This window comes from Rhinopithecus bieti, unplaced genomic scaffold (assembly GCF_001698545.2).
Source record: "Rhinopithecus bieti isolate Rb0 unplaced genomic scaffold, ASM169854v2 scaffold_14839, whole genome shotgun sequence".
NCBI lineage: Eukaryota > Metazoa > Chordata > Mammalia > Primates > Cercopithecidae > Rhinopithecus > Rhinopithecus bieti.
Window position 1 is genome coordinate 2,190,877 of NW_016808133.1, and position 17,981 is coordinate 2,208,857.

Sequence of the window (17,981 nt, forward strand, 5' to 3'; positions counted from 1 at the left end):
TACTTTTGCAGTTAGAAGAAAATATATTTTAAGTGAGTACACTTTCAGTAAAATATAGAGTATGTTATGATTGCAAGGGAATAGTTAAAAATGGGAGTTGGAATTCTGAATCTCACCTTCTTCCAAATTGATCAATTGTTTTGTTTTATACCCAGCACACTGTTCTCTTCAGACACGAGAGAGCAATTAAGCAATTCTGAAACTATGAGCTGAAGCAACAGTGAATTTCAGTAAGTTTTAAAGTAGTACATCACTATTTCTTGATAGCTAGGTTTTTTTTCTAAATTTACTCAATTAAAATGTCTCTCATTTTAGAAAATGAGCCAGAAATTCTGTTTCTAAGGAGTTGGAAACAATCCTTCATCCCAATAGAATACAAAGGAAAAAGAAATACCAAAATCTAGTCACAGTTCTCCAAAGAAACAGAGCCAAGAGCCAACAGGATGGATATATAGAGGTTTACTTTAAGGAATTGTTTCATGCAATTGTGGAGGCTTGGCACATTCCAGGCCAGCAGGCTGGAGACACAGGAAAGAGTTAGTGTTGCAGTTCAAATCCAAAGACTCTCTGCTGGCAGAATTCCTTCTACTAGGGGAATATAAGTCTTTTTCTATTAAAGCCTAAACAGATTGATTGATTGATTGATTGGATGAGGCCCACCCATTTTATGGAAGGTAATCTGCTTTACTCAAAGTCTACTGACTTAAACGTGTTAATCTCATCTTAAAAAGAGAAAAAAATACCTTCACAGAAACATTTAAAATAATGTTTGACTGTGTACCATGCCCCCCACCCCACCCCACCCACAGTTTGACATGTAAAAGTAACCTTGCAAGTCCATTCCTTGTTAAGTTGGCACTCATATGCATCTCCTTATTCCATACTTAATCACCAAATAAAGAGAATAACAAGATCATACTTCCATCTAACCTGATAAAGTTATCCTGTGTACAACCAAAAAACACACTAACTTTTTCCCTAGAGGAGGATGCAAAGTCCTTGGATGATGTTTACTCCTCTCCATGATATTCTATAATTTCAATACTATGAGGTAAACAATACTTAATACCTAAACACTGTGATATGGAGTTAGTAATCTGGCTGGGCACAGTGGCTTACACCCTTAATCCCAGCATTTTGGGAGGCTGAGGTGGGTGGATCACTTAAGGTCAGGAGCTCAAGACCAACCTGGCCACCATGGTGAAACCCCATCTCTACTAAAAAAAAAAGAAAAAAAATACAAAAATTAGCTGAGCGTGGTGTCACATGCCTGTAGCTACTTGGGAGGCTGAGGCAGGACAATCATTTGAACCCAGGAGGCAGAGGATGCAGTGAGCCGAGATCACGCCACTGCACTGCAGTCTGGGCACCGGAGCGAGACTCCATCTCAAAAAAATAAAATCAGTAATCCGATGTTATATGATAAGGAGACAAGAAAGGAAAGAATACAAAGATACTTGCTTTTTGTTTATCTATGTATAGATATTCACACCCAAACATTCATAACAAAATAAGAAATACAACAATTACAATCCTCATTTCTGTAACTGGTCACATGGTGGTAGCTTCCACTACCCATTCTGTATTCCCTTTGCATTCATCTTGCAAGCTGATCATGGTTTACCTGGTGACCCAAACCTTCATTCTTCAGGGGCGTGGGCCATTCACAGTCCTGTATGGATTGTTGTCATTTTCATCGACCATAATCACAGGGCAGGGTACAGAGATGTCCTAAGGGATCTCCTTAAGCCAGACAAACTCCTCCTTACGTCCATTGTGTAGTAGTTCCAGTTCCTCTTGGGCAGGATCAATCACCCCAGCTAACACTGTAACTCCTTTCCTTGCCTGTTGATTCAGAGGTGTGAGGAGCCCAAAGTGGCTAGGTGGCTGTCTTAACTTCCAGTTCAGTGGGACGATTATAATTTTTCATCTTGTAAATAATGTATTTGAGTTGGGATGCATTTATTCTAAAATGCATATTATGAATGTTGTGCAGCAGATTCATTCACCTTGTGATAAAGTGAAATAGGGTGTTAAGCAGAAATAACGTGTAGATATCTTTTATCATCAAATTAGGGAGCAAGATTCGCTGATGCAGTATTCCTCAGTCTTAAACCCTGTATTGATGTCTTTTCATTAAAAAAAAAAAATGCTACCAAAACATAAGTGCTGACTTAAAACATTTTTATTTTGATTTATTTAAATATGTACAAACATTACACTAGATATAAAACCTTTATGGTTATTATATTTCTTTACGAAACCCAGACTCATTACAGATAAGGGACAAGCAAAACCCCAAAAGCAGTAAAGTTGAAAATAACACTGAGTGAATGTAACGGATGGATTTTGCCAGAACTAACTTGCTGCTGCAAGCAGGCATCTGGACAGCTTGGTGACTCCATCCAGTGGAGTGATGCGGGCTGGTCTCAGCTCCCTGAGAGGCTTCTGCCCTGCAGTGGCCCTGCTCTCTCCCCACTGTGTACGAATCACATCGAAGCCTTTGCTCCCTCACAGCATGCCTTGAGCACTTATTTAGGTGTCAAATATACCTCTGTTCTTTTCTCATTCACCCATGAATTCAAGCTGTACACCTTTTAAATAACATTCTCTGTCTTATAGTTTCATGGTTGCTAAACTCTCAAATTAGTAAGTAGTTGAGTCGTAATGACATAAAATGGTCTTATTTGTAAATTATCACTGCAAAAGAGAATTTGTTAACCAACAAAATCAGAATGAATATGCTGATGAGACAATTGTGGATAAAGGCTGTCATGTTAACATGGGACACGCCAGCCTGTATAGCCAGACATGTTAATGAACGCACTAAAGTAAGTGCTTTGATTTTACTTGAGACAATGGATGCCAAAAGTAATCACAAAACACAAACTAGAGCACTAAAATCACTTGTCAGTACTTAACTTGTTAAGCGGACATCCAGATAATTCTGAATATACTGTGTGTTAATTATTTTTTACATTATCATCAAGTTAAAAATTGTGAAGAACTCAGTCTTCCAAGAATATATCCAAGTACCCTCAGATATCTGAGGTCCCCAATTGGAAGAAACACTAATGTATTGGGAAAAAATACTAAATCTTGAAGACCTGGGTACAAGCCACTGTATTGTTGTGAACTCTGGCAAGTCACTTAACCACTCTGGGCACTGAATTCCTGAGTTGTGCCCAGCTTCAAGCCCTGATTTGCTGGACTTCAGAGTTCATGCTCTTTCTTCAATCGAAAGGCCTTGAAATTCCAGAATCCTGTGTTGGGCTTATAGTTCAATCAGTACTCTTAAAAATGGGGTCCTGGCAAGAAAGCGTTATGTGATGGTGGTCATCCCCAGGAGGGATCACGTTATTCTGTAAGATTATGCTGATTATAAAGCCCTCATTTTCTTTCATTATAGATTCTGATTCCCAGCATAGCCACGAAGTGATGCCTCTCCTCTATCCTCTCTTTGTCTACCTCCATCTCAACCTGGTCCAAAACAGTCCGAAGAGCACAGTGGAAAGTTTTTACAGCCGCTTCCATGGAATGTTTCTGCAGAATGCTAGCCAGAAGGATGTCATTGAGCAGCTACAGACCACTCAAACCATCCAGGACATCCTATCTAACTTCAAGCTTCGAGCATTCCTAGATAACAAGTACGTGGTCCGTCTCCAAGAAGACAGCTACAACTACCTTATCCGCTACCTCCAAAGTGACAACAATACTGCCCTGTGCAAAGTCCTCACCTTACATATTCATCTTGATGTGCAGCCTGCCAAGAGAACAGACTATCAGCTATATGCCAGTGGCAGCTCCTCCCGCAGTGAGAACAACAGTTTGGAGCCCCCTGACATGCCCAGCCCTATTCTGCAGAACGAGGCTGCCCTAGAGGTCTTACAGGAGAGCATTAAGCGCGTCAAGGATGGGCCTCCCTCCCTCACTACCATCTGCTTCTATGCCTTCTATAACACAGAGCAGCTGTTGAACACTGCAGAAATCTCCCCTGATAGCAAGCTGCTTGCTGCTGGGTTTGACAACTCCTGTATAAAACTTTGGAGTTTACGATCCAAGAAGTTAAAATCAGAGCCCCATCAAGTAGACGTGTCCCGCATCCATTTGGCTTGTGATATTCTGGAGGAGGAGGTATGAATACCATTTTTTTCTTCCCTGTACCTGCCTTCCTAATTTCGTTAGAATGTCCTTACCAAACATGACATATCTTAGAATGGACTTCCTAATTTTCCTCATCCTACAGCTGAAGCCACACTAATGCCACGTAACCTGTAGCCATTGAATTCCTGCACATGCCTAACCTAAGATGCAAAAACAATTTTTAGCAACATTAAGTTAACGTTATTAGTGAATGGTCAGTATTTATACTATGTGAAATGTGGATAACAACACTAAGCCTAATGAAAGAACTTTAGCTAATATTGACTTTAGCTGAGATTTGCAGTAAATATACACTTATGTGTGTGCACATTTGCTCAGGTGTAAATAATCGGTAGTAGGATAACTGAGTCGAAGGGCCTGCATTGTAAACTATAATGAATATTATTTTCCCCACAGAAGGTGTGCCATTTCACAGTCTCAGCAACAGTAGTAAGAACACTGGCGTCCCTGCACCCTCACCACACTGGATGGTATTGGCTTTCTGAGGCCAGTGCATATCCTGTGGCTCGATGTACCACAGGGTGTTCCCAGACCCCACTTGGAGAAGTAACACAAGAAGTAGAGTTGCCAGCTCCCCCGTCAGTCAGTGTTCAATCTTGTTTGACTTGTAACCGTTTAGGACAGTCATTGAAAAGGGCAGGCACAGCTTGGGTTTCAGGTCACCAAAATTCACTACCTTAGAAAAAATGTGGGCCAAGGAAGATAGAAATTAAACTTCACAGAATTAACTTTCCTTAGAGTGGTCCTTTTTCGGGACCACTGGCTGTGGGCCAGAATATTTTTGTCTTATCACCACTGACATTCAGGTAGCTTTGCCTCACATTACTTTGGATGGAAAATTCTTTACATAATGTTGAAAAATTAAGCAGCAAAAAAATCAGTCTAATTAAATTACAGTTAATGATTAGGATGTTAAGAATATTGGGTGCCCTAAATTAAAGCAGTGTTTTCCTGTTCCTGTTTTTTAAGTCCGCTTCCAGTTAGGATGGCCTTTGAATTTTTGATTCTTGCAACCAAGACAGTATAATTGAAGGATTTCTTTATGATAAGTAAAGAGTCTAGATTCCTGTATAGAAGCTTTAATTTCTAGAATTTTATAGTACTCTCCAAAATATTTTTTATTACATTTGTATTTGAATTTTCAAACATCTCTTTTCCTTGGAGACAGTTCTCTTTTTGGGAGTTCTTCTGATAAAACTGAGGAATACTGCCTGCATTTGCTTTCAGTTTTCTGTAAATACAAAAAATAATTATTTATACTGACCTTATTAGCTTTGATGATACAGAGTGGATATTATTCTGTGCATTAAAAATTAAGGAAGATAGCATTATGACATCTGATAACAGTAGACCAAAATAAAACATTTTAAGACTCTGACCACTACTGCTAACTAGCTCTGTGACTTGTCCTGTGTATATTTCCGGGTATCAGGAGTGTATCTGAAGACTCAGAAGTGAGGAACCGCATGCGGAATTCCAGGAACTGAAAGAAATTAAGTTATGGCTGGAGTTAGGAGAGGGGCTAAGACAGGAAGTGATGTGGTGATACTGTCTTATATGAGCAATTACGGCAGCCAAACTAGAGTAGTGGCAGTGGCAAAGGAGACATGGACAGGCTAGAGGAGAGCTCAGTTATTCGATTACTGTAGGGGATAAGGGAGAGGAAACATCAATGGTGACATTTGTGTTTCAGGCTTAAACAGTTGGATGTCCCATCAAAAAGAGAGCAAAAGATGTCGTTGGAATGGTGGTTTTGTTTAAGCATTTCTGGCTTTCCATCCTTGTTCATACTGAAAGTACTGTAGATGCTTAGCTAGCGCTAGCCTCTGCCTTTTTTAAGAATAAACTTTTTTTTAAACTTAAGAACTAAAGCTGAGATTCTCCTATTCTGTTGTTGAGGGCCTTCCTGCATGGGATTTCTGCATGCCTGCCCATGTTATCACAGCAATTTGGGAAGTTCTCTTTTTGGTTTCTGACAAGTATTTGGGGGGGAAGCCAGGCATAAATTAGTTACGATAGTTGGTGTTTAATGTTTCTCCAGTGAAAATTTGGACTTTTCTTTTTCCCTTGTAGAGTGCATAATTAAAACAGACTATTATTTAGAAACGAAAGATTGAATATTTAAAAAAAAAGAGAGACTTTTAATACAGGAGCCACAAATTCATATAACTAGAGAAACCAAAGAGGTAAAAGCAGGTGGTGACGCCACATGGATTAACGAGATGATAGAAAGTACAAAATCACTATGTAAATCAGATTAAAAAGCCAGCTTGCACTCTCTGCTTTCATCTTTTTGAAGCAATAACTATTACATAAATCAGTGAATACAATATTTCAACAGTATTTGAAATGGTGTTCACACCCAGCAATTCCACTTCCAGACATATATCCAAGAGAATGGAAAACATGTGCACACAGGCACTTGTACGTGAATATTCATGGAAGCATTATTCACAATAGCCAAAAAATGGAAACAGTCCAAATGGCCATCAAGATGAATGGATAAATAAAATGTAGTGTGTGCATTACAGTGGAATATTATTTGCCCATAAAAAGAAATGAAGCACTGATGCAGGCTGCAACATGGATGAACTTGAAAACTTATGCTACGTGAAAGAAGCCAGTCATAAAAGGTCACCTACTGTTATTCCTTTCATAGGAAATATCCAGATAGGCACATCCATAGAGACAGAGAGAGAGGAGTGGTTGCCAAGGGCTGGGCAAGGAGAATAAGAGTGACCGCTAATGGGTGTGGCATTTCTTTGTGAGGTAATGAAAATGTTCTGTATTAGATAGTGGTGATCATTGCACAACTCTGTGAATGTACTAAAAATCATTGAATTGTACACTTTGAAAGAATTATATAGTATGTAATTTTATCTCAGTTTAAAAAAAAAAGGAAAACAGTAACCAAAATCTTCTATGTAAGCATAAAATTTTCTCTGTTAATTATGCCAAATAAAACTGAATTCACAGCACTGTCCTGTAGCTTCTGTTGTCTCCCACTCGAAGATCATCTAGGTTAACCTTTGGAAAGGTGTTAAGTGACATAGCAGTCCCTTGCTTTTCACCTTGGTATGAGCAGCCCTCCTTCTGTTTCAGACACTGAGATGAAGAGTGAAACCCTCATTCTCCATCTTTTGTTCTATATGAAATGGAGATAGAAATGATACCTGGCCGGGTGCAGTGAGTGGCCCACGCCTGTAATCCCAGCACTTTGGGAGGCTGAGGCAGGTGGATCATAAGGTCAAGAGTTCAAGACCAACCTGGCCAGGATGGTGAAACCCCATCTCTACTAAAACAAAAATTAGCCGGGCGTGGTGGCGGGCACCTGTAATCCCAGCTACTCAGGAGACGGAGGCAGGAGAATCGCTTGAACCCGGGTGGCAGGGGTTGCAGTGAGCCGAGACCACACCACTGCACTCCAGCGTGGGTGATAGAGTAAGACTCCGTCTCGAAAAGAAAAAAAAAGAAATGATGTCCAACCTTTACCCCTGTTGATTGATACCTATGTATTTTTAATATTTGAGCAACATGGTAAAACCACAGAGATACCAAACCAAGGATTTGCTCTTCTTTCTTTTCAGCTATGTGTGCTACCCTCATCACTACCAGCACCTACCAACTTAACTCAGCAATAAAACAGCTGTGTGCAATTCATTTATATGTCTGGTGGTTTTCCCCTCAATCTGGTCTTCTTTAGGTTTGAAAAGTAAAGAAGGCAATATTAGCATCAATACTCAATTCTATAATCTGTGTATAAAATTGTCATTTAGATTAATGCTATCCAATGGGAATATGGTGTGAGCCATATAGTAATTTAAATTTTTCTAGTAGCCACATCTAAAAGGTTAAAAATTTGTTAAAATTAATTTTAATGATGTATTTCATTCAAACTAATATGAACAAATTATTTCAGCATATAAGCAATATAAAAAAATTTTTCATGAAATCTGTTACATACATCTCTTTTGGTCCTAAGTTTTAGAAATCTGATACGTATTTTACACGAACGGCACTTGTCAAATCATGCTAGCCAGTATCCAACTTTTCTGTTCTAGTTCAGGCTGCTATCATCTCTTACGCAGGTAGCAGTGATTCACTTGCTTCCAAGTCTAATCCACTCACAAGTCCAGCCAAATTTAATGTCTTCACGTTCCACTGACAGCTAATGAGAGAATAGATGGAGGCTAAATTCCAGACCCCAAGAAAGGACCCCTGGTCTGGGGGAAACGTGAGTGTGAGCTCTGAGGTAGTTGGAGCCACCAAGTCCAGGAGTAGACAGCCATAACAAATCTGAGGTTTTAGGGACTCCATAGTCCAGAGCAAGGGCAGCAAACTATAGCACAAGGGGGCATGAGATGATACTTGATCTCTTTCTGTTTATTTTCTTTTAAATTTCTATTTCATGTATGTTTCATAATGTACATAATAAGATTTCTTATTACATGAATATGCTTTACAAATTAAACATTTCTATTTGGGATGCATACCCAATTACTGTGGAGTATTCAGGCTGAATCGTAGGGTATGGTATTATCCTGTCGGCAGGAGAGAGAAGTGAGAACCCATGGGGTTGGGCCCTTGTAAATCAGCTACTCGACTGCACTGAGGCCCGCGTGGGACTGGTTGAGCCACACAGAAAATGTGGCTGGGTTATTTTAAGCTGTGGTCCTGGCAGAGGGCTGACAGTGATAGCCAGCAGGAACATTCTGGTTTCTCCATTCCTTGGTCTACAGAGTCAGCTGGGCACGTTTCCACCAGCCCGGGACAGTCATCAAGATCCCTGGGGAGCGCCAGCTGTACTCCCAGCCCATGCTCCTAGCCCATGCACCTCACCACTGCGGAGGTGAAGGCCACTTCCATAGCTTCTTGTTCCAAATGAAGACCACTTACCCCTCAGAGGCAGTAACATGTCCTTTAATTCATAGTTAACTTTCAAAGGATCTTTGTGTAATTCATCTGGTGTCATTTTTGTTCCCACAGCCTTTATATAAACTTTCTGGTGTAGAGCAGTGAGTCATTCTTGAAATTTTAAAGTGTTATTGTAACTTCTTTGGAAAGGAAAATTACTAATATTTTTGGTAGCACTCAGTAGAACCTTAAGCTCCCAAATACTTACGTATTTTTAATGTTGAGTGTTTGTAATAGCCATTTTGAATATTCATGAACATCAGTGTTTATTTTCTCTCAACTTTTTCTTAAATATGTACACATGGGAGGCATTCATTTTATTTTGAATTTAACCATTTTCAAGTAGAAAAAAAAGGATGCCCTTTTCTTATACAAGAACCTAAGGCTGCCGCAATGAACCAACAAAGCTGACTGGTTCAGGAATCTTCATCATACTCCTTTTTTCTGGTATTTAATTAAAACCCATTTTAATTGATGAATTCTGGGACAGAAGAGACAGCTGTAGTTTTGAGGAGTTTATCTGTGAGGGAATAAAGGGAAATGAATTTTGAAAACAGATGGTATACTTGTAGGGAGGGGACCAGGAAAGGGGACTCTTTCCGAGTACCATTAGTTGCCATCTTTTCTGTCCTCACACACAGGAAATTATTTCGAAGGAATATTTCACGTGAATCGCTTGGCTTTGCTTAAAGCACTTCTGAATCCACGCCTTGTTTGGTTACTTTGGGGGAAATGTTTTTTGAGACCCTCCAGAAAGTCACTTTAAAAACTTCATTCTTATTTATTTTGAGACACCAAGCAGTTTGTGGCTGGTCACCAGGCAGAGGGGGCTGTGATTTACTAGTAACTGTACCTTTCTAGCTTACTGTTAATTATTAAAACATCCAGGTTTTATTTTGGCTAAACTCCTCTGACAGTTCTGGGTTTTGTTTGTTTGTATTTGTTTTTGTTTTGGGGGTTTTTTTGGCACAGGGTCTCACTCTGTCCCCCAAGCTGGAGTGCAGTGGTGCCATCAAAGTTCACTGCAGCCTGGACTTCCCAGGCTCAAGTGAGCCTCCTACCTTAGCCTCCCAAGTGTCTGGGACCACAGGCATGCGCCACCATGCCCAGCTAATTTTTTTAATTTTTTTGGTAAAGAGTCTCCCTATATTGCCCAGGCTGGTCTCCACCTCCTGAGCTCCAGTGATCCTCCCGCCTTGGCCTCCCAAAGTGTTGGGACTACAATGAGAGCCACCATGCTTGAACTAATAGTTGTGTGTTAATCCTAACGTGAGGCTGCGCGTGGTGGCTCACGCCTGTAATCCCAGCACTTTGGGAGGCTGAGGCGGGCGGCTCACCTGAAGTCGGGAGTTCGAGACGAGCCTGACCAACATGGAGAAACCCCCATCTCTACTAAAAATACAAAATTAGCCAGGCATAGTGGCACATGCCTATAATCCCAGCTATTTGGGATGCTGAGGCAGAAGAATCGCTTGAACCCAGGAGGCGGAGGTTGTGGTGAACCAAGATCATGACATTGTACTCCAGCCTGGGCAACAAGAGCGAAACTCCGTCTGAAAAAAAAAAATCTTGAAGTGATACCACATCTGCCTTCATGTGTTGCGTGCATCATTAACCCCCATCATGGGAGTAAGGGACTAATGTCAGGACTTGACAAAATATTGTTGTCAGTTAAATGGAGTAAAAACAGAGAGCAGTATGGCTTATCAAGCAGCTAAAACTGACGGATGAAGGCAATGCCCATAGAATAGAAGAATCTAAGAGCCTCACAGAAATTCGAAAGTAAACATTTTCAAATGGCATGCATCAGAAGTAACCATACAAGCTATTCTCAATCGAAGGGCAAGGTCCACAGTCATCACTCTGTAATGGCCTTGCATTTCTGCATCTTTTAATCTGATGTAGTCTGAGCTGCAAGGTGAATTTAAGGAGAGCAATTTGTAAGTCGTAAGAGACTTTTATTCAGTTATGAGTTATCTTCCTGGGGCAAGGCCACTGTCATTTGCTGGATAGATGCTATTTCCCAAGCAGTCTCAGTTCTCTGCTTTTTTTTCTCCTGGACGTGTTTTCCTTGTCAGACCACTGAACATTTTTTTCTTGTGTTTATTTTCCCACCCCACCCCAATGTTCCCAGGATGATGAGGATGATAATGCAGGCACAGAGATGAAGATACTGCGGGGACACTGCGGACCAGTGTACAGCACGAGGTTCCTCGCCGACAGCTCAGGGTTGCTCTCTTGTTCTGAAGACATGTCCATCAGATACTGGGATCTGGGGAGTTTCACCAACACTGTGTTGTACCAAGGACATGCCTATCCTGTGTGGGATCTGGACATCAGTCCATATAGCCTGTACTTCGCCAGCGGGTCCCACGACCGCACCGCCAGGCTGTGGTCATTTGATCGGACGTACCCGCTGAGGATATATGCAGGACACCTGGCAGATGTGGACTGTGTCAAATTCCACCCTAATTCAAACTACTTGGCCACGGGCTCAACCGACAAGACCGTCCGGCTGTGGAGCGCTCAGCAGGGGAACTCGGTGAGGCTTTTCACAGGCCACCGCGGCCCCGTGCTTTCTCTAGCCTTTTCTCCCAACGGTAAGTACTTGGCATCTGCTGGCGAGGACCAGCGGTTGAAGCTGTGGGACTTGGCCTCTGGGACCCTTTATAAAGAGCTGAGAGGCCACACAGACAATATCACCAGCCTCACCTTCAGTCCAGACAGCGGCTTGATTGCCTCTGCCTCCATGGACAACTCGGTGCGCGTCTGGGACATCAGGAACACTTACTGCAGTGCACCTGCCGACGGCTCCTCCAGCGAGCTCGTGGGCGTGTACACTGGGCAGATGAGCAACGTCCTGAGCGTGCAGTTCATGGCCTGTAACCTTCTTCTGGTGACTGGAATTACACAAGAAAATCAGGAACATTAATTTTTTAACTTGGTTGGAACGGACTGGGGTAACAGTGGAAAGCCTCCAGTTGCAATCCTTTAATGAGCTGAGATTGAATCATTGACTGTGAAAGAGCCCCCTCCTCCCCTCTCTCCTGGGCCCTCATTCCGGGCAGGTCCCCATCACTCAGCCCCGCAGTGTTGAAGGCCAAGGTTGGGGAAGGGGGCAGAAGCGAGGCAATGATGAGTGACCAATAATTAGGATGCCCTGGAGGTCACTCACAAGTCCTCATGAAGACCCTACCGTGACCTCACGCATGCGAGCACCTTCCTGTCTCTGTCTCATTCTCCCCATCTGACCGGGCCTGGGTTTGGTTAGAGGGTGGCTGTAGAGCACCCTCAGGAGAAGCGGTGCTGCAGGGGTCACGCGTGGTCCAGCCCTTGGGTGCGAGGGAAGTCCTTGTTGGCAGAGGGATGCGGGGCGGGAACGAGGAAAGGGGAGGGGATGATCCTGGCAAATAGTCTTTCCTTTTCCGTAATTACAGAGAACCAGGATTTTTTTAATTATTGTTATTATAATTATTATTATTATTATTATTGAGATGAGGAAACCTAGCACTGGCAGAGGGTACCTTCTCTGCTTTTAATCTTTCAGGTTTGACTCCTGGCACTGGCTTTGATACTTGGAATTTTGAGGTTCAGGGAATTCAGAGAATTTGGTAGCACAGTGTATTGGGAGAAAGGGAAATTTCGGGTGACAGATTGATCACCCCGGCTGACATGTTTCTGGAAGCGGGTGGGTGGGTTTGATTGAGAACATTTTGGGCTCCTGCAGTGATGGTGGGAAAGAAAAATTCTTTCCATAGCTGCACTTCTCTTAATAATTCTCTCCCCTCAAAAGACAGATTATGATAAAGAATAATTTGGAGTAATAAGTAACAAGATAGAATTAGAAAAATGTTGAGTTTCCGAATGACCATTCAGAGGTGTGGCTTTTCCACGTCTTTTCTCCTGCAATGAACTGCTCCCACGTCCTGCACTGCAATACCAGTCTAATGAACACTTTGTGAAACGAATCGTAAGTATGTACGCACGCATATCAAACTATGCTCTGAGGATAAAGCAAGTTCTAATTTGTGGAAAAAGGATTAAATATTTCTGTTTTCTGAAAAGAGTTATTTTGTATTTTGTTTTCTATTAAAATGTATTTAGTTTCAAAAAAAAAAAAGTGTTGGCATCTCATTTCAACTCTGAGGACAGGCGGTTGAGTGTTCTGTCCTGGGATGGTGTGCCTCTCACTTCTCATCAGGGCAATAACCCGTCGGTTACCTAGGCCACATGTCCCCAACAAAGGTGCGTTTTTATCTGTTCTTGGATTCTGTTTAGCTTACTTTGAATCATGATTCCCTTAGTATTCACTTGGATTATTGATGGCATTTAATGCTATTTGTACATCCAAGATTAATAGTTGCTGACTGGAGACAACATGTATTTTACCATCTAGAGTCATTTGATGAGATCCTACTTCCCGCTTCCTTCAAAGACCCCACTATAAAATCTCCAAGGGGCATAAGAACTGGGCTGTTTAATAAATTCAAACTATGTAGGAATAATTGCAGATAAAGGACTCATTCAAAGTAAAGTGAACTTCAAAACATAATTTTCTCAGCCGGGTGTAGTGGCTCACATTTGTAATCCCAGCACTTTGGGAGGCTAAGGAGGACAGATCACCCAAGGTCAGGAGTTTGACACCAGCCTGGCCAACATGGCAAAACCTCATCTCTACTAAAAATATAAAAATTAGCTTGGCGGGTGCCTATAATCCCAGCTACTCAGAAGGCTGAGGCAAGGAGAATCACTTGAACCTGGGAGGCAGAGGTTGCAGTGAGCTGAGATCGAATCACCACACTCCAGCCTGGGAGACAGAGCGAGCCTGTCTCAAAACAAACAAACAAACCAAAAAAAAAAAAAAAAAAACATAGTTTTCTGACAAGGATACCAAGAATCATTAAGAAATTAGGAAGATTAGAGTTCTAGCCAGTTTTTTTTTACTTGAACCTACAACGCTGATTAATCAGAAATGTTTCTTATTTATAAAATCCATGTATTTGAGACACTGGAAGAAGGGTCCTTTGGTAGTAGCCTGATGGCATCACCTTCCGTGTGTTCTGCAAGTAAAGCCTGGAGTTCAAATGTGTTCTGATCTGTAATAAGCAAACTCTTAGGCGAGATGCTGTGGTATATTACCAGAAACAACAAAATCTCTAAGTTGGATGGAATTATTCTCTGAAGTGAAGGTATATCTCTGACAGGATGATTTGGAAAGGTTTTTTGTGTATTTGTGGGTTAGTGCAGAATCTCCATTAAACACAAACTGTATGAGATGAATCTTCACCTCACCAGTCATGTCCATACCTTGTGATTTAACTTCAAGTTCTTCATGAGCATAGTGGGCTTTGCGTTTTTTTAAAGGAACATATTTTAATGTAGGATAATTTGACTTTATAGACTGCCCATCAAAACTCCCAAATTCCTAGAAGTATCAAGAGGGATGTGTGCATGTGCCTGTGTCCACTCGAGTGCTTGAGGGTGTGGTCACACTCTAGAGATTGCGCTCTTTTCTCCGAAGGGTAGGCGTATGGGACTTGCACCGTTTTGTAGACGACATACTTAGTGCGCAGCAACGCTCTGTTATTCTTCCATATCTGACATGGAATAGTCACAGGTCTTGAATATGCTCCATAGATTCAGTATCCTTAGGTTCTAGCAGGAGGGTATAGCCATAGATACAGAAAAATATTTTTTAAAAACCTCCAAAAAAGAAATAAGGATATTTAATAAGCATGTAGGTAGTACTTACCATGGGCCAGAAACTGCTCCAAGAGGTTTATGAAAATTAACTTATTTTATCTCAAAAACCCTCTGAAGGGAGTGTATTTTTATCCCCATTTCACAGATGAGGAGTCCGAGGTGCTGAAGGATTAAGTCACTTGCCAAGCATCACAGCTGGTCGTCGAGGAGGCCAGATTTTAACCTGGGCATTCTGGCTACAGAGCTGCTGCTTTTGTCCCTACTGTGTTGTCTCCCTTCATTCCTGCAGTATCAGGTGAAGACGGAACTGAAGTTAGGAGTATCCAAATGTTCCCGGCCAAAGTTACAAGACTCTTGCTTCCCTCTGCCCAATAAACTAGCAGCAACAAGCAAGATTAGGACCTGGCAGTAAGAACAGACCTAAATAATATATGGCTAAAAGAAACTTCAGGCCATACGCAGTGGCTCATGCCTGTAATCCCAGCACTTTGGAGGCCAAGGCGGGCAGATCACCTGAGGTTAGGAGTTCGAGACCAGCCTGGCCAACATGGTGAAACCCTGTGTCTACTAACATTAAAAAAAGAGCTGGGCCCACGTGGTGGCGCATGCCTATAATCCCAGCTACTTGGGAGGCTGAGGCAGGAGAATCACTGGAACCCGGGAGGCGGAGGTTGCAGTGAGCCGAGATCATGCCATTGCACTCAACAGAGCGAGATTCCGTCTCAAAAAAAAAAAAAAGAAAGAAACTTCGGAATATTTTGTTACTCTGAACCACAGTGATAAATCCCTGAAATGTGTATAAGGTGAGAAAGTGTTTAAGCAGCTGAGGCCAGGCATGGTGGCTCACACCTGTAATCCCAGCACTTTGGGAAGCTGAGGCAGGATTACTTGAGCCCAGGAGTTCAAGACCAGCCTGGGCAACATAGTGAGACCCTATCTACAAAAATTTTTTTAAAAATAGCGGGGCATGGTGGCTCACTACTGTAGTCCCAGCTACTTGGGAGGCTGAACTGGGAGGATCACGTAAGCCTGGGAGGTTGAGCCTGCAGTGAGCCATGATGACACCACTGCACTCCAGCCTGAGAGACAACACAAGACCCTGTCTCGAAAATAAAAATGTTTAATAAAATGTGAAAATAACCAGCTGAAATTTCTTAGAATGACAAACTCAGAAAATCGGACTGTAATGTTAATTCAGCAAGAGACTGGTCAAATGGAAGAAAATTAAAGCAATGAAAAAAGATGAAACAAGGAGCAATTTAAAGTTTTTGTATTCAAGATTCAGCTTCTAAGGATATGATTACCACCTTTCTGTTTGTTTTATTTACATGTTTAAAATGTCTTGGTGGCATAAGAAAATGTATTGAGCATGGTAGGCTTCTGATTTTGTTATTGCCCAGATTGGTGTTTTTTTTTTTTTTTTTTTTTTGAGGCAGAGTCTCACTCTGTCGCCGGGGCTGGAGTGCAGTGGCCGGATCTCAGCTCACTGCAAGCTCCGCCTCCCGGGTTCACGCCATTCTCCTGCCTCAGCCTCCCGAGTAGCTGGGACTACAGGCGCCCGCCACTTCGCCCGGCTAGTTTTTTTGTATTTTAGTAGAGACGGGGTTTCACCGTGTTAGCCAGGATGGTCTCGATCTCCTGACCTCGTGATCCGCCCGTCTCGGCCTCCCAAAGTGCTGGGATTACAGGCTTGAGCCACCGCGCCCGGCCCAGATTGGTGTTTTAAGTGTACGGATTAAAAGATTAGTCTGTGCTTCAACTTGGCTCTCAGTCACATATTTTAGAAAGGTATTCATTACCCAGCCCAGACCAAAAATTCTTTTTTTCTTTCTTTTCTTTTTTTTTTTTTTTGAGACGGAGCCTTGCTGTGTCACCCAGGCTGGAGTCTAGTGGCGCGATCTCAGCTCATGCAACCTCCACCTCCCTGGCTCAAGCAATTCCCCTGCCTCAGCCTCCTGAGTAACTGGGATTACAGGTGCACGCCACCATACATGGCTAATTTTTTGTAATTTTAATAGAGACAGGATTTCACCATGATGACCAGACCAGTCTCGAACTCTTAACCTCAGGCAATCCACCTGCCTCGGCCTCCCAAAGTGCTGGGATTACAGGAATGAGCCACCGCACCTGGCCAAAAATTCATATTATTGACACCTACATAGCAGCAAAGTGAGTCTGAAACTGCATTGTGCTAAACAGAAAGTCTCTATTATAGAATTTAAGGAACACACTTTTTTTTTTTTTGGAAACGAAGTCTCACTCTGTCACCCAGGCTGGAGTGCAGTGGCATGATCTTGGCTCACTGCAACCTCTGCCTCTCAGGTTCAAGCAATTCTCCTGCTTCAGCCTCCCAAGCAGCTGGGATTACAGGCATGTACAATCACACCTGGCTAATTTTTGTATTTTTAGAAGAGACGGGGTTTCACCATGTTGGCCAGGCTGGTCTCAAACTCCTGACCTCAGGTGATCCACTTGCCTCGGCCTCCCAAAGTGCTGGGATTATAGGCGTGAGCCACCATACCCGGCCAGGAACACAAATGTTTCTTGTCAGTTTGACCAATTGAAGGACAACTTATTAACTTAGCTATGATCGACTAAAATCTCTAAAAGAAATTTTTATTTAATCTCTTTTTGAGACAGAATCTCACTCTGTCTGCCCGGACGAGTACAGTGGTGTGAACACGGCTCATTGCAACCTTCGCCTCCTAGACTCAAGTGATCCTCCCACCTCAGTCCCCAGGTAGCTGGGACCACAGACTTGCACACCATGCTAGGCTAGTTTTTTAAATTTTTGTAGAAATGAGGTCTCTCACTATATTGTCCAGACTGGTCTCAAACTCCTGGGCTCAAGCAATCCTCCCACCTCAGTCTCCCAAAGTGCTGGGATTATAGGCCTGAGTCACTGCACCTAGCCTAAAAGAAATTTGTATATAAAAAATGTGAGTTTCTGCTATGAGTGGACATTGTATCTGTGGGTAGAAATATAGTGGAAAGCAAAACTGGTATAGTCCCTGACTTGAGTTTATAGTTTAGAGAGGGAGACAGGTTTTTGTTTTTGCTTTTGTTTGTTTGTTTGTTTTTTGAGATGGAATTTTGCTCTTGTCACCCAGGCGATAGTGCAATGGTGCGATCTCAGCTCACTGCAACCTCTGCCTCCCAGGTTCAAGCTATTCTCCTGCCTCAGCCTCCCGAGTAGCTGG

At 42.3% G+C, this 17,981-nt stretch overlaps 1 protein-coding gene across 1 annotated transcript in view; it reads left to right on the forward strand.

Moving 5' to 3' along the window:
* Positions 1-13,198, forward strand: part of TAF5L (TATA-box binding protein associated factor 5 like) — a 32,305-nt gene extending 19,107 nt beyond the window's left edge. The window contains exons 4-5 of the mRNA XM_017885612.1: positions 3,410-4,134; positions 11,213-13,198. Coding sequence (XP_017741101.1) covers positions 3,410-4,134; positions 11,213-12,010 — 1,523 coding nt within the window. The 3' untranslated portion in view covers positions 12,011-13,198. The remainder of the gene's footprint in view (positions 1-3,409; positions 4,135-11,212) is intronic.
* The last annotated feature ends 4,783 nt before the right edge of the window (positions 13,199-17,981 follow it).